Raw genomic sequence first — 22,641 nt, 5'->3', positions numbered from 1 at the left:
TCAAAGCGGCTAAACAAGGAAATTTCAATAAATATGCAAAAAGGTAACAGTAAAATAGGACACTGTGGCTATGTAAAAAAGCAGACAGAACTCAATTAACAGCAACGGACAGATCCTGAAAGATGAATCCCGGGAAATGTTTGCTGAAATAAACCTGGGTCGGTTTGGATGATATATTTGGAGTGGTGCAGCCAAGCACTGGTCCGTTCATCTTCCTCGCAGCATATATGAAGGTGGCCCAAGGTGGCCGGCCTAAAATATTCTGCTCTCTGGAGTGAAGGGCAAGATGGCACCTTTCCATTCCACATACACAAGCTGACGAGGTTGGCAGCTGAATCTTGAAGGACAGCATCTTCCATTGAACTTTGGGGCATCATGCTAGATAAGAAGGCATGAGGCAGATTGCATTGTACACCAAGCTCTGTCCTCCAACACCTTACACCTGCTCTGTGCCCCCAACTCTATGTCCCTTACTTATGAAGTTGACCCACTTGAAAAAAAGGTCTTGGCATGCTGTCCCCCATGTGAACATGCAATGTGAGGATGGAGACTGCTACACCAGGAAGGGCAGTGTGCTCTCACTCTCCTCCATGCAACAGGCCAAAAGATATCATCCAAACTGACTGCAAAGGGGCCAGGTAAATTTCTCACGGGAGACTGTTCAAAATGACAGATTCCATTGCTGAAAACATCTAATTGCAGGGGAACTCAAAGAAGCAGAGAGTTTCTTCTTATGGTTATTTAGAACTTTCAAAGGTCTTATATATAAACGCTTAGTATTGGGTCTCGAGATTGAGAATTGTAAACCAACGTAGACTGTAGAGAAGGGTTGCCAGCCTTTTTGGACTAGTAAGAACATTTTAAGAGTGCTGGGGGCACCAATCACAATGGCTGCCATGGAGGCGGCATGCAGTAACATAAAACTGGAGTGAACCCCCAGTGTTTTAAATAATGCTTCACTGCCGAGGTTGCGTAAAAATAAAGTGCAACCTCAACATTTATAGAGTGAAGTAATATTTAAAGAATCCAGATGGATGAACACTGCAGACTCTAGCATGCTACTAAGGTAGTGCTGACACTTATCTCATAGAGGTTGCATCCTTAGAGGACACTTTCTCCATCTTCCTTATAACTGAAGGTGATGATGGGGATTGGAACACACACGTTCTGCATCCCTATTTTAAGTCAATGCAGAATGCTTAGAATTCTAATTGGAGTGTACAGTGGAACCTTGGTTGTCAAACATCATCCGTTCCAGAAGACCATTCGACTTCCAAAACGTTTGACAACTGAGGCGCAATAGGTGGTCGTCAATTTCAATGGAGAAAATTGAGAAACACGCCTCGGAAGCCGTTCTACTTCTGAGGTGTGTTCGAAAACGGAAGCAATTACTTCCAGGTTTTCAGCATTTGAAAACCAAAATGTTCGGCTTCCGAGATGCTCAAAAACTGAGGTTCCACTGTATTACTATGGTACAGAATAACTCTTCCATTAATTTAATGCCATTTCAAAATCACATTCAAGGCTGTTACATAAATTTCTTTTTTAGCAACGTAACACAAGCAGCTCAATTCACAACCAAATTAAGGTGAAGTGTCTGGATCTAACTCAATTTGCATCAACTCTTCAATGGAACAAATCAGAACTCATTCCAAGCATTTTGGCTTAATTTGCATGTGAGTGACTGAATTAGAGGCTTCATGACGACATCCTCAAAGAAATCTCTGTTTACAGTCAAAACTTCAGAAAAAGCCTAAGATATGAGCCATCATATGAACAGGGGGATGAATAAGCAACATCATATTCAGCTAATTTTGTAAGTTAAAAGTAAAAAGAAAATTTAAAAAACTGAAGGAAAGCAACATAAGTTTTCTAACTGTTTTGAATAAAATACCATGACTATCAGTCTCAGAGCAGAGCATACTGAGACAAGAGAAATGGATCAGCAACAAAGCAGCTGGATCTATCAGCCACAGAAAAGGGAATAATTTTTAGCTAGCTGCATAATTCTCCATAGACTGACGTTCTCAGTTTAAAAGCAAAAAGTTTTATAAATAAAACTTACTTAAAAAGAAAACAGGACAGCAAGTCTTAGAAAAATCTCACTCACATGGTTTTCGGTTCAAATAATAAAGTTATACAATACATGCTTTGATAGCAGTATAACATCTAAATGTGTAAAGGTGCAGAAATGCAGCATCTTGTTAAATGTTTTCAGTTTATTTCAGCAGCTTCAGGAACACCGAGGGGAAAAGAGCCTTTGAGGGCAAGGTTCCAATTACCAAAGCACAGAGCTCATAATTGTGTATCTTGCAAAATCCATCATGAAGCGGGCAGAGATTTAAAGCGCACAGCATCAATTAAGATCTTGACATTATTATATGACAGGGGGATGAAATCAGTACTAGATTATGTGTGACAGGTTTTAGGAGCAGCAGAATGCATCCAAGTTAACAAAACAAGAAATAATTCAAGTGGGGGTTCAAACAGTAGGCTGCCTAAACCTCAAGCAAATTTGTGCTTATTACTACATGCTTACTGCTGCAACTGATTCCATCCAGATGCTGTGGATTACAGATCATATCACCCTTGACCATGCTGATAGGAGCTGGAACTCAAAACTTCTGGAAGGCACCATGTTGGCTACTCTTGCTCTAGAGATATTCTATCAAATGAGAGTTTCTTTTAGATTCGGGTTTCCAAAACTTGGGTCTCCAGCTGTTGCTGTACTACAACTCCCACTATCCATAGTTAACAGGACCTATGGTCAGGGATGATGGGAATTGTAGTCCCAAAACAGCTGGAGACCCAAGTTTGGAAACCCTGTTTTTAGAAGGTGGTTCATCTGAATTTGGAGGAGAGTCAATCTATGTTGAACATACTTAGCAATCAGGTTTGTACTTTCGGTGTACTGTAAGCTCCTTACTTTGAGTAGACACATAGTGTTGGTGGCACAAAGTGTTTTCCATCAACTTAGGTTGCTGCATTAGTAGCAACTCTTCTTGAGAGAGCTAACCTGATCACAATAATACATTGTCTCGCATCACCAGGTCTACTGGCTACCATAACTTCTTGTAGTTTATGCAGGCACTAAACCTATACCTGGACCATCTGAGAAAAGTATTATTTTCTCTGGTAGAGCATATTGTAAAATGCAGTTACTTAAAAGAAACAGCACAAGATGGAGGAAGGGAAGTCCTGCTAATTTTGTGCAACATGCAAGAAATTGTGAAATAATCTAATTGAATTGAAAAGATATTAAATTCAGGCCTTTGTGGGGGGGGGGTGTCACTTTTATAAAACAGCTATTCATAGACCGTCCAACAATCAATGATTATTCATTAAAACATAATCGATTGCAATATAAAACATGAGATCTAACCTATTCTCTGCATCTGCACTGCATTTTGGCGACATCAACTCGAAGGATTTGGTGAATTTCACTACCTGTCATGGTAAAACAAACACATATGAGTCTCAGATTCCCCCCCCCCCCGACTTTTTAAAAACACAACAGTGGAAAAACACATGTTCAAGTGATAAAACAGTAAGCACAAAGCAACTCTCTATGCTCACTGCATAGAGCCCACTTTCCCCAATTAAATAATGCTGAGTAAATGCAAAACTCGTTGACTGCAAAACGATTGCTCATATAGATTAGAGTCACAACTCCAGATCACGAAGTTTACCTCTATAGCATTCTTTTTCACTTTAATGGCTCTCATGGCGAAGCATGTTGAATATTTTCCTTGTTTTTCCCCAACCATGTTTTTGTAAGTAATTTATATTTTGTTCATCCCTAGCTAGCAGGAAAAGTGGTCACAGATGATGGGAGAAACAAGTTTGGAAAACCCTGGTCCAGAATTAGGTTTGGCAGCAAGCCCTTGCCTTGGAAACTCACTGTTAGTTAAGAGACCCATTAGCGGCTTGCAACCTGACCTAAGTTCTCAGCAGAAGCACTTCTACCATACAAAACTAGGGTATAAAAATGAAGAAGTGTATACTTATTAGGGGTTTTTTTGGTGGTATTAAATTATGAAATACCAATAAATAATTAAAATTAAGGTGTACCCTAAGTCTGGAAAGTTTTAAGATTATTGGAGTAGACCAGGGATGGCGAACCTGTGGCCTTCCCAGTGTTGTGGGATTCCAATTCCCATCAGTCCCAGCCAGCAAGGCCAATGGTCATATGGATGAGGGAAATTTCACTTGAGGATTATGCAAATTGCCTAGATGGGCCAAAGGTTCAGCTCAGTGTAAGGCTCCATCATGCATTAACATTAGAGTCAAAATGATCCACGCTGTAACATAAACGTGTTCCTTGCCTTCACGTAAAAAAGAGATATGGGATAACTTTTAAAGAATCAGATCTTTAGGATTTTGCCAGTTCTAACACTGAAGAAGCCTACTGCAGGTGCAAACTTAAAAGTGTGTGAAATAAATAAATAAAAACTCTGGTGAGAAAATTCAGATTATAAACTTTCACAGTGCCAGCTTACTCTTCAACATCAGGAAGATAATCATTACACTAGTAGAGGAATATTCCCTGCCATGCAATCATTTTTTGGCAGCAGTCAAAATAGCAGACAAGAAGCCTATATTCTTATATAATAAGAGCGGCAAGAGTCCAACTGAAACTAGTGCTGCAAACTATAATGAAACCACCACAGGCAACAGGGATCTGAACACCAACCAATTGCTTAGCTGTAACTTCCATGCCTAAAAGACATTGTCAGGTGGTCTCCTCAGTACTGTCTGTTTCTTGAAGAACAGTAATACATTTACAAAGCAGTACACACAACATTCACCTTGCTTCTTACAACATCTCACGATTCCAGCACTTGTCAATACAAAGTGAAGCTTGCTGCCTAGTTTGTCTCGGGGGTAATACCCCATCTATCTTCTGACAGCCACCTCCAGCAATCCTTCGGTTGCTTCCACATACTTGTGTTTTAACCAAATGTCACAGCACTAGTGGGTAAGTGACTGGCATGCTGATTCAGAGCACCAATCAATCATAAATCACACTTTCAGGCAGAGAAAGCAAGGCAGTTCCTGTAGCAATCGTCACTGGGTGAGGGGTGGGGGCGGGGAGTTTGTTGCAGTCACTGTTATAAACAGTGATGATAGCTCAAAACACCATAAGGAGGAGTGAGAAAAAGCACTCTCTGTCTTGGGTGCTGTTCTTTCTGTTACCATTGCTCCTAGCATTTAGGGACTTGGTAACACGAGGAAAGGTTGCATGCCATTTCTCTGTGCCACCCACCTAACCTACTAGTGAGATTTAACAGTCAAACCAAAGTCTCCAATCAGAGCACAGGGACAAGCCATTTTGGTGAACCAGAGTAAATCTCACGGGAATGTCTGGAGAATGCTCTGAGTGTTATCTTGGTGTCTGGTGTGAGAAGCAAACAACTCAGCTTGGCCTGGTTGGCTGGCTTGAGCTCCTGACGAAGTTAGTGACCTGGTATCCCCAAGGTCTTTGTGCAGACTGGGTGAGAGCAAGAGCAGAAGGATTTGGGAACACAAAACTGGAGAAAGAAGCAGACAAACATGTGTGTCAGCCTCTGAAGATCCGCCTGCTTTAAGATTAAGATGCTGGGACTTAACTGAGAATGATTTATGAAATATATTTTATTATATGCACATTTAGACTTAACGTGCTCAACATGTTAAGAGAGAATGACAGCAGTCTGAATGTGCACTTAAAATACCACAAAGTCAGCAAAGGCACAACATGAACACGTACTTGCAATCATGAATGTAAGCAAGCCCCTGCACCTTTCCCTTTCATGAAGTCTTGTTCCTACTTGCCCAAGCATGACTACATCATTAGGAGAATGTGTTTCTGCCTTATTTACTGGCTACAGGGAGCCATCTATGGGTATAAGCTCTCCAAGTTAGGACGACTACTGCTATTTATACACTGGTGTTTATGTCGCCTAAGGGTCTCCCTAGGGTATTCAGAATCTTGTTAAGAGCAGCAATAAGCATATGAGACCAGACAGAAGCACAGGCCAATAGAATAAGCCAGCAGAGGCCAACCACTTTGATCAGCAATGAGTCATATCCTATCAAATGAAGTATACCAAGGGGATTTTTTGTTTGTTTGCTTTAGAGGCAGGTGATTTTCCACCCTTGTCAAATATTTGAGCCCCCCACCCCCAAATTGATGGGCATTGCCATTCAAATGGTGTGTGTGACCACATCATGCGATCGATTACGTGGAGCAGGGCTTACCACCCCACCCCCAATTTTTTTGTTCATGTTGGCATCCCTGTGGGGGGAAAGTAGCAGAACTAGCAACTAAATTCTTTGGCAAGGGCAGCCAAAAGTGTGTGACTGCTGTACAAAGGTAAGCATTTTACTCTGTTGTTATATCTTCCAAGAGAATTTACCGAGTAGTAACCTGAAATCTGAAAACACTACTTACTGGAGACTCAATGTCTTCGAGCAGCAATACCGAGCAGCGGTCACACTTTAGTAGAGTTTGGGCTCGGTGCATAATCTTCTTCACAATTTTCTCTAGGTCTGTCTGTTCTTCAAATAGATCATTAACCACCTCCAGCAAGGCCTACATACATGGGAGGGACAGCTATTACAATTCGGATAAATTATTGGACAATTCCCCCCCCCAAACAAGACTTCTAAAAGTACCAGTTACTGTATAAAACTTACTGACTTTGTAATATGGGCTTACTCCTTCTAAATTAAATTTAGGTGCTCAAAACAGCAATGGGCAAATTCCCTGTAAAAGATCATGGAAATCAGTGTTTTTGTTTGCTCATTTTCTCAATGGGGCCAGGATAAAAGGCTACTTCAGTGTTTCATGTATGCCTTAAGCTATACCAATTAATGGAATTGATTGTATTAGGACTCAATGGGGCCAGGATAAAAGGCTACTTCAGTGTTTCATGTATGCCTTAAGCTATACCAATTAATGGAATTGATTGTATTAGGACTCCTTCCTCCCAGACTTTCCTCAGACACACAGGTTCTTTTTGCCAAGATCTATCCCTAGCCTTACATGCCAAACTACTTGATGTGTAAAGTTGCAATAAAGTTGTGTCCTGTTGCTCTCCTGAATATGTGCCAGATCCCTAACCCCTGGCCTCCCGATTTCCTCACAAATGTCACTGACAAGATTCAGAAGGGGTGGAGGGGGGAATCAAAGACTCCCACTGAAATGTCAAAAATAATGACTAATTTTTTTTCTACAGTAGTCAAGTCGTACAGAACACAAGAAAGCTCTTTGCAATGCTTGTGCATTGTGCTCTCATGAGTTGCACACTGTAACATCCTGGTAAAGCTTTTAGTGGTCACCATTTAGCTCAAAAAAATGTTGGCATCATAATGTCAGCGGAAAGGAATTACTTTAGAATTACTACTGGTAGATAAAAAATTCAGGTAAAAACATCCGTAGCTGCAAGATACCCTTTGAATATGAAGCTAAAACTATGAAGAACAGGAAGACAGGAAATATATTTATGTACACTGCAATTCTAAGCATGTTTACTCACAGAAGTTTCACTGTGTTTATTCCTATGAAAGAGCACGTAAGATTGTAGCTTTACTCATACAATATATTCTTCGCTCTTGAGCAGCAGAACAAAATAATGCAACCAATGGCAAAATACATGCACTGATTAACAAAGTGATGTGTATTAAATGTATGTGTATTTTCAACAAAGTGTCAATGCTTTCTTTAGAAATAATAGTGATTTATCTTCAGTCACCTGACCTTTTATCATGTGATCATGCAGAGATAGCATATGAAGTAAAAGTTAGTAGCAGTGGCCCAAATTGCAATTTTTCACTTACTCTGCTTCTATCATACTCCTTCCTTGAAGCAGCAAACAGCTGAGCGTTAGATATGGCAATCCCACAAAATGGAAGATACATCTCCATTACCTGGAGCAAAAAGGAAGTATCAGCTATTAGAAGTTGGCATTGTAATTAGAAGTGCATCTTCAATCTAGTTCTCAATGAGGTTGGTATGCCTGTCCACTTCACACTGTAGGACTTATATGGTAAAAAACATTTCCCTTTCTCTCCACACACAAAATTAGGTCTTGGGGATAAGAACAGTCCAGAAACAAAATGGCTGCCTCAAACTTGTCACTGTGTGGTTGAGAGTTGGGTGGGCTTGTTTTAGAGCTGCACTTCAGGCAAAAAATATGGCCACCAAAATGATTTGATCTTGCCTTATTTCTAAAGTTTAGGAGCTGGCCGCTTTTGAGGAACAACAATAAGAGCAGGGTTCCGGCTGTTGCCACCATTCTTAAGTATGCCCCATATAAGGAAACATACACGGCTCAGTGGGAGAGCCTATGATTTGCATGCAGAAGGTCCCTGACACCTCCAAGAAAAGATTCCCTGCATGAAAGCTTGGAGAGCTGCTGTCAGTCACTACAGACTACATTGGGCTAAATGGACCAATGGTCTGATTCAGCATAAGGCAGCTTCCTATGCTCTTATTCCCAGAGGTACTCTGGGAAACGATACCCTCATGTCCTGATTGTGGGCTTCCCAGAGGCATTTGACTGGCTCCTGTAGTAACAGGATTTTGGACTAGATAGGCCTTTGGTCTGATTTGGGGGGGAGGTCCTCTTAATATTATTGTGCTACATTTTTAGGTTCCCAATACCGCCCCATTTCAAAATTTCCCAACATATGGATACCGGCACGTCATGGAGAAATGTTCTAGCCTTGTCTTCTACACGATGAGCTATTTTGTGTTCGCGCGAAGAGATAATATGGGAGGCACCATCCAAATAGCGTTGTTTTTAACAAAGGTTTTTTGAGATGAAGAGCTGCCATGGACCATGGCTAGGCTTGTATATGTATAATTTACCTTGTCACCAAAAAACATGCAACTTTAAAGCCATTTCATACATTACACATACCTTATTGTCCCCCTGCCCCTCCAAAAACAACCATCTGCAATAAAATGATTGGCTTTCCAAATGGGTGTACTTTCCATGAAGAACACACACACTTGTGATACATTTCAGACGTACTGTATCACTCTGCAGAAAATGGTGGATTCAATTTTTAGTGCTGAGTTGAACAATACTGGTGATTTATAAAGAACCTTAAGGATCAGATTTCAGCCAGTGCCCACGTTTTAACCTTTGCTCCTCCAATGGCCAAAGGATGGTTCAAAATAAAATGTTATTCAACAAATAAATTCTTATCTTGCAATTCTGCCATGACACATAATACTAGCAATACTAGATTACAGGTTCTTCAATATTTTATCAGGAGAAAAGAACTTCAGCTAAAGAATAAAAACTGTTCAACACTGTCCAGTACTTGATCCTTTTCACCTCAAAATATTCCTCTTCTTCTGCATGATTCTTTTTTATTCTAACCTCATGGCTATTAAAATAAATGAATAGATTGAGAGTGGACTATTAAATCTAAATTCATCTCCTTATAATTTAGCTAATATGAGACACGCTCCACAAAATGAAAATACTACAATTCTATTCTTTCTTTTGCAGGAAGATTTGTTTTTACTTCCTTTGAAAGCTCTTTCAACAAAGATCCCATGCATTCAAACATCTTTCTTTTAAATTGGCCACCTCCTTATATTTATGGAAGAAATGTGCTCCTTAGTATTAACAAACATAATAAATACAAATTAATTTACTTTTTCTACTGTATGAAATACAGATGAATTCAAGCACTTCAACTAAAAGATTAAGATGTTTTGTAGGTTAGTGATGATGCAGTAATAACTTTAATGATAATGATTATTACAACAGTAATAATTTTAAACAGGAAGCATTCAAGCACAAAGCATTTATATATGGCATCTATTACATCAGCATAAGTGTACAAAAGACAAATGAGAAAACTTGAACTCTTTTAAAAAGCTAGAAAATCCCCAATTGCCATAAGTTCCACCTCTGCAATTTGTACAGATAGATCATTTGAAGACCATGTTTTGAAATAGGTAGCACCAGTGACTGTTATTAAATAATAATTATAACAACTAAAAACTCTAAAAGCAAAAAATGATACTACAAAAATACAATTAATATTTTCTAAAAAGAAATCATTTGTAAATTTAATTCATTCTGGGTTTTAAACTGTCCAAACATGCCTGTGCCCACGTTCATATAAACAGTGCAGAATGCTTTACTGAGCACATGAATCCACAGGCTAAGAATCAATCGCAATATGGTTAGGTGTGAACACTCAACCAAATCACATTACGCTTTGGGCATCTGTGCACTGTCTGGCAACCCTTACAATCAAGGCCTCTGATCAAATAAGAGCATGACAGAAGTTTGTCCTTTGCAAACATATTTCTCAGGGGAGACCCCTATTTTTATTCAAAAAATAATCCACTGCTGGTGGTTAAAGCTGTATCCTATGAGCCCTAAATCAGGCTTTACTGGTTTCGTATCAAGAGCAACATATGGCTGCATTTTTTATGTATTCTGTTTTCATAAGGTTTCCCAATTCATTGTCTCTTACCTACTACAATATCCCGTTCCATGTCCCTCATGCAAATCTCAGACACAAATTTACTGGATGCCCTTTGGCAAGCCACATAGGGAAGATGATGCTGTCCTAACATACAGATTGTCTTTAGGATGCTCAGATTATCCCCGCCCACCATATAAGGCTGAATCACTGAAGGGTCACATTGCAGATATATTAGTCTTGATTCAATGCGCAGAAGGAGCACTTAGTACTTCTTTGGTACTCACACAAGTACTCTGCAACATCTGTTAGCACTTGAGCTAGCACCAAAATATCCTGTGGCACCAGTGGGGATGGGATGCCATTTATGGGGAAAGTACTTTTGATGGGTATCCTGAATCACAGCATCACAGAACTGCAGAGTTGGAAGGGGTCCCAAGGGTCATCTAGCCCAACCCCCTGCAATGCATAAATCTCAACTAAAGACTCCCTGACAGATGGCCATCCAACCTTTGCTTAAAAACACCCAATGAAGGAGAGCCCACCACTGTCTGTTCCACTGTCAAACAGCTTTTACTGCCAGAAAGTTCTTCCTGATTTTTAGTAGGAATCTCCTTTCCTGTCACTTGAAGCCATTGGTTCGGGTCCTACCCCCAGGAGCAAGAGAAAACAAGCTTGCTTCATCTTCCATGGGACAGCTCTTTAGATATTTGAAGATTGCAGGCCATCAAATCTCATCTCAGTCTCCTCTTTCCTAGGCTCCTCGCCTCCAGTCTGCAGTGACCTCACCTGTTCTTCACGAATTCTCCAGGATTATAGACAGAGGCTCTGAGATTACATCCGCAAGCTCCTTTAGTACCCTTGGGTGCAGCTCATCAGACCCTGGAGATAAAGTACCGTATTTTTCGCTCTATAACACGCACCAGACCATAACACGCACGTAGTTTTTAGAGGAGGAAAACAAGAAAAAAATATTCTAAACGAAATAGTGGATATATGATTTTTGTGGTTCATGCTGTGGCCACAGACATGTGATCTGACAGTGAGTTTGGAGTAGCCCAATGCAAAAATCCCGAGGATCCATGTGGATCCATGCTTTGTAACCACGGAGGAGGGAAGGAAGGGGAACCATGGATCCGCTGCTCACGACTGCAGCAGATCCCCCCCGCCACCCGCAGGCATTCGCTCCATAACACGCACAGACATTTCCCCTTACTTTCTAGGAGGAAAAAAGTGAGTGTTATGGTGCAAAAAATACGGTAGCTAGGTGTTTCCTTACCACCTCTTCTATCTTGGGCTGCAGTTCCCTCCCTGCCGGTTGGGCACTGCTTTCCTTTTGGGTGAAGACAGAGGCAATGTAGGTGTTGAGGAGTTCCACCTTCCCTCTGTCACCAAGTAGCATTTCTCCATCTTCCATTTCCCATACAGACCCTTCTCAAATCTCAAATGATCTGTAAGCTCCTTATGCAGCCACACCGGTTTCTTTAGATGCCTCCCGCTTGTTTTTCTTCTTAGAATTGTCTGCATTTGCGCTTTCAATATTTCACCTTTAAGAAACTCCCATCCATCTTGTACTCACTTCACTTTTCATTATTTCTGACCATAGGATCTCACCTAGTAGTTCCTTAAAAAAAAAAAAAATCAGCCTTCTCGAAGTCCAGAGTGCATGTCCGACTAAACTCAGCTTTCCCTTGCCTCTGTATCATGAAACCCAAAAGGGCATCATCACTTCCTCCCATGCTTCGTAGTACTTCCACTTCATCGATTTGTTGCTAGTGACATCCTGTTTCGTCCTAATGCAAAGCTCTCGGATGAAGTTAGCCTGAATTTAGGGGCTGTGAAACATTAGGGCTATTGGCAATGCTTCGCTCCTTCCTGAACAACTGGGCAGGAAGTGTATTTACAACAGCTTCAAATGACTTTATTTGTCTTCCTTCCCTTTCTTCAGGGTGATTTGGCGAAACGTTCGGAGAAAAACAACAACAACACAGAACAAATGGCTCAGTGAACATTCTGTGAGAACAACACTATGAGCAATGTTACCAGCTTACATCCTGCAAAATGTAGAAACAGGGCTCCGCTTAGCAGGGTGCCAGTACTGAAGCTACCAAATGAACTGCTTGATAACTAGCGAATTAACAATGAGCATCATTTCCCTCCTCACATGAATGCATACGAAATACATGCAAACCACGTGAAATGTATGTCTTGGTCATATTTCAAAAGGTCTGCTCTACCTCTACATATCTGTACACTGGAATTGTTCAGACATTGCTACAGTTAAGTCATTTTAGATTTTAGACTTAATGCTCTTGCAGGAGCATTGCCACCTTCTGTCCCCCACTTTTGATGGTAGTGCATATTACTTGCATTGGTAGTGAAGCCTTATTGGAGTTCACCGATTGGGTCTGCGTTGCTCCGGGACAGGAGGAAGGAAGTCAAAATGACACCGAGGTTGGTTCAAAGAAAGAGTTTATTCTGCTCTCTGGATAGCAGAAGGCACTTGCGTGATCAAGTCTACAGCAAGTCCAAAGAAATGACAGGTTTCATGCAGTTTATATATCCTCCAGGCACCCTCTCACTCCTCCCCTAGGAGCCCAACCACGTTGGCGTACGTACACAGGTTGACATCACATGTTCCTGCTCTGGTACTCTCAACCATAAAAGGATCTTCCTTCCTGTACTTCTGACCGTAAAAGGATATTCCTGTTACTACTCCTATCTTGGAGCAAGAGGTCATCACTTCCGAGAACATGCTCTGGCGTTAGGCCCAGACTTGGGTCTCTGCGTCATTTGTGGTCAGGACATAAGATATGTCTGTGTCTGTTCTACTGGTAAAGTCAAGGCCAGTCTTGCCGTCAAACTGATAAGGGAGAGAGCTGTGTTCTTGTTTTGCATTTGCTCAACGGCTAAAGTTTATGCATTTTAGCTAAGGAGAAATGGGGATTTTGGTGCAGTTTAAAAACTGCCTGCACAGTCAGTTTTGGGGTTTGGGAAACCCATTCCTTCAGTAGGGGCTTGGAATAGTTTACCTTTGAGGTCCCATCCAACTCTATAGAATTATATGTTTCTACTTCAAAATGTGCTTTGCCACACCTACTACAGTTGCAGGACCTCTTCCCCATTCTTCTGAGTGACACCCTGGAAGTCTGCCCCCAAAGCCCTCCCCAGAAGGCACCAGGGTACTAGTGCATGTTTTGCCTCAGACAACAAATGTAGCTTTTTGGTGCAGTATTACTACCGCAAGTGTCCAGTGCCTGCAAATGCAAACAAAACATCTGCCAAAGAAAGGGCAAACCAATCTATTTCTATGTCCATATTCTTGAAGAACTGCAACCTGCTTTTCACAAATGTCTGTTATTGCACACCAAAATAATAACAGGCTGACTTCTACACAATCTGGATAAATCGCAGGTTCTTTATAAGGTCTGGAAAGAGTCTTCAGAATGCAGCTGTACATAAGATGGGATTATACAAGCGGGAGCCCTGAAAAACAGCTCCGTCACAAAAAGCATGTGTTTGTCCAGATCTTATTACAAGCTGGTTACTTATGGGATTCCACTTCTGTGCCACCCACACATTCAAAGAATGTTGGAAAAATGCTGGAAGGAAAAGAACATGAATACAGATATGCAAAACTAACACACTAGAATAAAAAAATTCCTTCCAGTAGCACCTTAAAGACCAACTAAGTTAGTTCTTGGTATGAGCTTTCGTGTGCATGCACACTTCTTCAGATACACAGATACTGTGTACCTGAAGAAGTGTGCATGCACACAAAAGCTCATACCAAGAACTAACTTAGTTGGTCTTTAAGGTGCTACTGGAAGGAATTTTTTTATTTTGACTATGGCAGACCAACACGGCTACCTATCTGTAACTAACACACTAGAGTGTTTGGTATACAAAATGCTCAGGGCCGTCTTAACCGTTGGTGCTAGGGTAGCATGGCACCCAGGCGCTGGGCTCTCAGGGGGGCCAGGCTGAGAATCTGGGGAAGAGCCGCCAACAGCCAAGCGGAGCAGAGCCCGTCGGAACGCTGCGGGCTCTTCCCCGGACTCCAACGCTCGCCCCTGAACTCGCAGCAAGCTGCTCTGCTCCACTCGGCTGTCAGCTTTTGCCCCAGCTGCATGGCAGCTGTTTTGGCACCACACCCGGAGCGCCGTGTAACATTGTGGGTGCTGCACGGCGCATCCTGTTGCATGCGCCGAGCTGCGGGTTCCTTTGCTGGCTTTTCCGCTGTTGGCGCACTCTCCCAGTGCATTCACCCAGAACATTGTGAGAGTAAACAAAATTTGGGGTGGTATACCAGCATTGATTTCTTTCCTGCCATTTTCATGGGTTCATCAGGGGAAGCAGAAACATGCAAGTGTGGAAAGTGTGAGGAAGCAGCCATGTTGCCTGTGATCACTGGTGTGAAAGAAATTCAGTGCAACATGCCAGTAAAAGCCACTGGTCCATAACACAACAGGTACGCGGGTGGCGCTGTGGGTTAAACCACAGAGCCTAGGACTTGCTGATCAGAAGGTTGCGGTTCGAATCCCCGCAACGGGGCGAACTCCCGTTGCTCGGTCCCTGCTCATGCCCACCTAGCAGTTCGAAAGCACGTCAAAGTGCAAGTAGATAAATAGGTACCGCTCTGGCAGGAAGGTAAACGGCGTTTCCATGCGCTGCTCTGGTTCACCAGAAGTGGCTTAGTCATGCTGGCCACATGACCCGGAAGCTGTACGCCGGCTCCCTCGGCCAATAAAGCGAGATGAGCGCCGCAACCCCAGAGTCAGTCATGACTGGACCTAATGGTCAGGGGTCCCTTTACCTTACTGCGGTGTGAAAGGAACATTAGAAAACGGGAGAGAAGAATCATCATTGTAACCAGGAAATCCCCATGTCCCACAGTATTCCCCATGTCTGAATGCACTCTAAAGGAAGTTTGTATTTTGCAGGGCATTCAACTATTCATTTACTAGAAAATAAGGTCCCACAACTTTCAAATTTCCTTATTTTGTATTGTCTCTACGTTCCGGACAAACTCATTAGCTATGGCAACCAGGAGCCAAACCAAAGCAGCATCAGGAGCAAAAAGTTATTTCTGCAACCAAGAAGAAAACAACTGTGTACCAAAATGGTTTATCCTATCAAGCCACAGATTTGAGTTTCCCAAATAAAATTAGTTTCATTAAGCCTAGCGCCTCCAGCTTATTTTGCCATGACCTAAAAGTTATATAAAAGGAAGCAAAAGAAAAACAGCTCATATCTAACTTGAGCAAATACACTTTATTAAATTTAACATGTTAAGGTCACTCGGGCGACAAATTCATGTATTATCACAAGCAGCGAGGGCAGCTTTACGGTTTTATTATAAAGTCCTTCTAGATGTCCATAGAATTTGTAGCCCGAAGAAAGTAAATAATGACTTCAGTGTCTTCTACTAACTGAAGGGACAGAAAATGTTTCTCTCCCTAGAGCAGGATTGGCAAATCTTTTTCAGATCAAGAACCACATTTGCTCATGGACAACCTTCCATACCAGTGGCGGGCTGAGTTAAAGGAAAAAAAGTAGACCAAGCAACAGAGGTAATCCATAACTTTGTAAAGTAGGCTGCATTCAAATAGAGGAAGCGTGTGGCTGTAGAGTCCGATATGGGAGAAATGTGTTTTATTTCAGGTTTTGCAGATTATGGTGTCTGGTTTTGCTGTTACAGGTACACCATGGCGTTTCTTCTCTCTGCATTCCTCCCAGCGGTCATTCTTTCTCTGGCCACTGCTGTGGATGCACAACCTGACTGTCTACCTCCAAGCATTTGCGATCATCTGCAAGGGATTCCCATATGGCTGGGTTAATGATGCCAGCCTTCAGGTCACGTTTGAAGGATGGATATTTTATAGGACGGATAATTCTCCATATTTGGGCTGATGCACAACGCCTTCAGCTTCATCGTTGTTGCCCAGTGAACAACCCAAGCAAACTGAAGCACTTCAGTATGATTAAATGAGTTTCAGTTATAGATACAGGGTTATTGAATGGAATAACATCCTCAGTGGTACAATGGGCACAGTTCATTGAAGTTCAATGGAGATACTGTGGAGATAAATGAAATCAGTTGGCCTTTTAGGTTAATGTATGTAGGGCTAGATACTAGACTATAACTTGTATTTTCTGCTATGGTCTATGGAGTAATGCAACAAACACCGTTCTGTTCTATTCCGTAACTTGTTATTGGGATAGGGTATAATCAGGTGAAGTGAGAACAAGTGGAATTCTGCAGCGGTGAAGTATCAAGTATAAAAAATGCTGATGCTATAATGACTGACATCCACTTGATGGCACTATAGACATAGGATTTCTGTTTATAAAGGGTTGATGACTCTTCCACAAGGTAGCAAGATTTGCAGTTAGAACTGTTGGGGAGCAAAACATTTCAAAAACTGTGTCAAAACTGACTCAATGTCTGGGTCAGTAGAAAGATTTCACTACTTGTAAGAAAGCTTTACAGAATTCAGTGTCTTCTTTTTGAAAGTTGCAGAACAGAAGTTGTTACACCCCGCCAAAAAAAACCCAATAAAAACGAGAGTTTAATCAATAAAAACATGAAACTTTTGCAGTCATGAAGTATTACTCTTTTTACTTTTTACTCTTATTTTATTATTCATTTGTTTGATGTTTATATTCCTCCCCCCCTTCCTCCAAGGAGCTTAGAATTGCATATATGATGCATGGGGGTCGCTTAGGGAATAATTTCACAGTAATCCTGTGAAGTAAGTAGCTCTGAGGAATAGGAATTTGCGCAAACACACCTGGATTTTGCACACCCACACCAAACCACTCTGGTCTAGTCACTATAAGACACTGGTCCCAATTACTAACTTCATAGAAGGAAAACAAACTGATTCACAAAATGCTAATTCACATGGAAGCCCCTAATATATGCACAAATAGTGCTGCACGCATTTAAACAGAAGCAGTTTATCCCCAAGTACATTCCTCCGAGCGGATTTTTTTTAAATTCCATTTATTCCAATGGGCCTAATCTGAGCATGACTAACAGAAGATATTCAGCCATTATGTCGATGTGCTTTTTACCTCTCAAAGAATGCCAAGAGAAAACATAAAACAATTCAACACAAAATATCAGATAAAGCAATCTAACAAAATATAGCATAAAACGAAATATAAAACATCACCCATGGAGTGGTCTCTAGTTCACAAAAGCTTATGGCACACTGAAACTTGCTAGTCTTCAAGGCATGGGATAGCCAACCTTGATGGGCACAAGGATGTGTTCGAAAATAGAAGAAATATCATGGGCAGCTCTGAACATCATTTGTGATTCTTATTTTTATCTGTAAGCTACCTTGATTCCCATCAGGGGGAAAAGCGCCGTATATATAAATATATACTAATAATACTAATACTGTAACCTTATGAGGCTTTGCCCTTGGGTGGGAAAAATATTGCACCCGGGAAAGGGAAGTGGGAGTCAACAGACACTCAAGGAATAGTTTCGGAGAAAAAGCTTTTATTTCTACCATCCATGAAGTGGTAGAAGGAGCAAGTGTGATAAATCACAAAGAGCATGCACGAGTTCACAGTCATGTGCACAAACATATATACCCCTTCCAGTTCCCTCCCCCTTTCTCCTCCTTCTTCCAGAGTCCTGCCCCATGAGTTCCTCTGAGCATGAACAGAAAGCTGTCTTGGGGCTATTGTGGACTCTTGGCACCCTTCCCAGGAAAGGGGAATGAGAAGCGGATTCAGCATGTCCAAAGATGTTGCAACTAGAATGAGATAAGATTCGTTTCTCAGGCCTGCTTTGAACAGAGCCTATTCATTAGCTTTTAAAAGTAACATTTTGCCTTTTGCCACAGCATCTTGTGAGAAAAGCAGAGACAAGCAGAGAAAAGCTCTTTGGGATTTTTAGAAGACAAAAGGAATTTTGGACAGTTTTGAGGCCTGGGGTGATTACAGACAGGATTTTGGTATCCTGTCCCTTCAATACTACTACTACTACTACTACTAATAATAATAATAATAATAATAATAATAATAATAAAGTAATGGTGCTCAGAACCTCTCCCAAAAAAGGCAAAAATCCTGTCCCCAAACAAATAGCACAAAAGTGGGCACTACCCTCAGAAAATGAGAACAGAAAACAGACAGCTCTCCCAATCAACAAAAATGCCAAAAAACTGATTCAAAAATAAAATTTGGAAGGAGCACAAGCCCCATGGCACCATAACTGGGGATCCCAGCTTAAAGGTACCACGAGCCTTCCTGTTTTTGCTTCAAGCAACATGTCTATACATCTGGAAATTAATAAATGAGTGTTATAATTATTGTCCCATAAATGTCAGGTGACTATTCCTCTCCTCCCTCCTATCAACCTCAGGATAACCTCCCTATTTTGGTTCCTGCTATTTCCAATGTGGCGTGTGTGCATTTCATTTGGTCTAGCTTTAGCAGAGACTGATGCTGGCGGCAATCCGCCTGCAAGCTTGTAGAGTGAATTATATTAATGGGGAAACAGCCTCTCTCTTCTCTCACCCCCGCCCCCAAGCAAAACATCCCAAAAGCTCACTGAGCAATTAATGCAGCTCCATGCCTCCTGCAATGCAGACATGAGCCTAGAAGGTGCAACTGAGCTTTTTAAGATCCTTTCAGCTTTTGCTGTAGGAAAAAAAGGAAGCAGGGAGGAGAGGAATCCGCATAGAAAAGTGGTTCCTCTGGGTTCACTTACTTAGTTTTACAATTCATGCTGCTCTGCAGTGACAGTAACTGGAAGCAAAAATGATCAGGTACCACCAGCATTATGCGCTGATTAAATCAGCGGTGAGGATGGACAGAGCCCTCTCCTATAGCTATAATGTTAACTCGCTTGCTGTAGCTCCAGCAAAGAAGAGATGAGCTGAGCTACAGAGTGTGTAATCCGATTGTTCCAGCCAACTAGGCACGGCAGCTGATATTCACTAACTTTCATTATCAGCAGAAACAGACAACAATAAAAACTCAACAGAGCACAAATTTCCGTTGTCTATATAAACTAGGAAACATAAGGGAAATACCAGAAGCGAACGTTAAAATATCTGTTTGTACAACTAAGACCCAAAATCCTGCAGTCCTCCTACTGCTTAATCGCATTTTAATCGGTCCAAAAGGACGTGTACTGCTATATGCAGTAATTAGAATACCGTTTCTAACATTTACTGAGCTTCCAGTTTTTCATGGTTTTAATATCCAGTAAACTCCTCTGAGTATTTTATGGAAAACCACCCCATAACATTTAAGGCACATCAGAATTAAAGAAATGCAAACATTCCAGAGAACTGAATATGCATTAAGGTACACTAATGGAGATCTAGGAACATTTACATGGTTCTTTTAGGCAGGCAAAAGACAGCAAAAAAAAACCACAACAAAGTTCGTATTTGAGGCGTTCACACCAACTACAAATTAAGAGTGAATTAAAATGCCAACCTACAAAGTAAAATCAGGAAAAATGTTACACTGAAGGTGCATATAGCATGCTGCGCATGGGGAAGAATGAAAATGAATGTTCATAGAGAAAGAAGCAATTGAAGGCTTAATTTCATTTCTAGGTGAATTTTATAGCTGAACAGTCTTCAAAACTGTGAGAATAGCGTCACTGTTTCCAATTCAGAACCATTTTCTTGGATGCCAGGAATGAACACTCATCCTTCCATCCATACTGAAAAGAGGAAAGCTTCTCTCTGTGAGAAAGTGAAATGGTTTCTGGTGTAAATGAAACTACCCCCACCCACCCACCGACAGGGTCTGATGGAAGGGGGGCAGTCCTGTATATATTTGTGGCCCTGTCTATTTTTCTGCTTTTTTTCCCAAATGTGGCAGCTATTTTGGGTTGTGCAGACATTCTGTGACTGGCACCCACATGCCCTTCTCAAAATTCCAGATGTTCCCACTGATTCAAAAAGGTTGCTGAGCCCAAAGAATATAATAATGCCATCATGCTGAGCAAATTACATGAGACAGTGTGAAATTTATGGAAGTATCACTTATAATTTGAATTCCAAAACTGTATTTTTGTGAAATTTCCAGTGATAGGTTGGGTTCACAGATAAATGGAGCAGCTTCTCTGAACCCTTCACAAGAACATGATAGGTCCCTGTTGCTGCTTATAAGAAAAAGATTAATTTAAAATTTGACAGATTTAGGCAAATGTGCATCAATAATGTGCTTTTCATTATTATGCACCAAGGCAATTTATTTACATTACAGTGCATAACAAGCACAAGCACTTGACTTAATCTATGCAAACACAATTTAGAAATCCACTTTTATTCAATTGTAAAATGAAAATCCTTTTAACTTGTTGCTTAAGAGATTCCACTGTGATGATCGTTACCCTGTTGTCATTGTTTATCATGTCCTCTAAGTAGATGCAGCTGTTAAGCGTTCAGGACAAAATTACTGTAATGAACTACCATGGAGGTGCACATCTGACCAGACATTTTGATACTCTATGTGATGCCTGCTTTTAAAACCAACTCTACTTGAAAATACCCAACAGTATTTATTGTTCAAGGGTAATTTATCTACTTCTCTCTGGTGTCACCTCTATGGACATATTTATATAGTAAGCTATACTAATCCTTGTGTGATGAATTATGTGTTTTCTTGATTACAGCCTTCACAGCTACAAGTTTTTTATAGAAAGAGGATGTCTCAATACAAACCAATTTCCTCTCTGTACTTATGCTACCCAAGATGGTGATGTCTTGAAAAAACAAATATATGTGTCTTGCCGCAAGGAATTCCTCAGAATGCTGTCAGCATAATAAATACCCCATAAGTGTATTATTGTGACAGTGGGTCATAATTCTCCATATAGCGGCAGATTCTGGAGCAGGAATATGTGCCATTGCTAATACGTCTCCATGAACCACTTCCATCTTAACTCTACACTAGTAAAACTGAGCACTAAAATGTTTGTTTCTGTCATTACATAGCAGTCATGTCCCACAACAGCCCCGGGCGCCAGCTCTGTCCTTTCATCTTCTGTGAGGAAGCACTTCCTTCCTCACATTTGAGAAATCGGGACAAAAACCTCATGCCAGTCCCATCATCTATCAAACTGGTGCCCATTGGTGGTGGCCCCAAAGTCTGGAATGGTTATCAAGTTCAATGTAACAGATCCAGAATACAGGCCATTTAAAATAAGCTGTCAATACTGTTCTCTTCTGCAAAGTGGTTTACGACATGGAATTATTATATATCAGTAAAGTGTGGGAGTGGCAGAATTTTCTGCAGCATGTGACAAGACAGTCCATGATGCTAATCTCCCAGGTGGTGAACCTGCAGGTAAGTGTGTATAGGAATGCAACACAATATGTTGTATTATACAGTACTAGCTCACTGTTTTAATCTGTCCCTGTTATACTTTAATTGTTATTGCTGTGATTGTACTGGTAATTCATTTTTCTTTTAACTAGCTTTCCCTAATATTACCTCTTTTTTTAAAGTAGGCTATAAATGTTTCAAATAAATAAGTAAAACATTACTGGTCCTACCACTCTCAGCCATGCTATGAAGAATTTGTTCGCAAGCACTTTCTCTATATCATACGTATCATCACCTATCAACATTCCCTTTCTGCTGATAGGACAAACTCTATGTAAGAGAATGAACGGACAAACAAATCTATCATTTAAGAAACAGGAACATGCAGAAACTACTGATGCCCATGTTGGTCTGTGACACCCATGAAGATACACAAAACCAATTGTTATTAATTCCACTCTCCGAAGCAGAGATTAAGGAAATCTTTCTTTTTAAAATGGCACATAGTAGGACACCTGGATCAGATGGATTTCCAGTAGAGTAGCATAAAACATTCATAGATCTCTTGCTGCCAAAACTTCACCAATTGTACGATAGGACATTTGATAAGGGAACTTTATGAGAGGCATTTAACCAAACTTGCATTGCTGTTATACCAAAAACAGGTAAAGATCATACTCAGTGTGCTAATTATCATCCAATTTCACTGATTATTGTTGATACTCTATCGTCTCTGTGCATGTGCACATGGCTCTATACCAGTCAACCTCCCAATGCCTTACCTCTTGTGCCACCAGGATTCTGGCTTCTAAATAAACAAAGTAGATGAGGTGCCACAGGTTTTTTAAATTTCAGAATCAGCCTAAATACTGTCAGCAGACTCTAAAGGCC

At 41.0% G+C, this 22,641-nt stretch overlaps 1 protein-coding gene across 10 annotated transcripts in view; it reads right to left on the bottom strand.

Annotated features, from left to right (window-relative positions):
* The window catches only part of PDE11A (phosphodiesterase 11A), a 160,253-nt gene that overhangs the window by 92,023 nt on the left and 45,589 nt on the right, over window positions 1-22,641 (bottom strand). For 9 of the 10 annotated variants that reach the window (XR_014524301.1, XM_083496151.1, XM_083496153.1 and 6 more), the window contains exons 3-5: window positions 7,822-7,911; window positions 6,434-6,574; window positions 3,383-3,447 (exon numbers count right to left, since the gene is read on the bottom strand). Coding sequence is in view for 9 of the 10 variants with exons in the window: in XM_083496151.1 (XP_083352277.1) it covers window positions 3,383-3,447; window positions 6,434-6,574; window positions 7,822-7,911 (296 nt within the window). In the remaining variant the exon portion in view is untranslated. Of the gene's footprint in view, window positions 1-3,382; window positions 3,448-6,433; window positions 6,575-7,821; window positions 7,912-8,310; window positions 8,421-22,641 lie in introns of those variants that run through there. The other variant, XM_083496152.1, reaches the window with a different exon arrangement.

Source organism: Podarcis liolepis (genome assembly GCF_965112155.1).
Source record: "Podarcis liolepis genome assembly, chromosome: 1".
Classification (NCBI taxonomy): Eukaryota; Metazoa; Chordata; class Lepidosauria; order Squamata; family Lacertidae; genus Podarcis; species Podarcis liolepis.
Note: the sequence above shows the minus strand (reverse complement) of the source record. Positions and strands in the feature narration are given on the sequence as shown.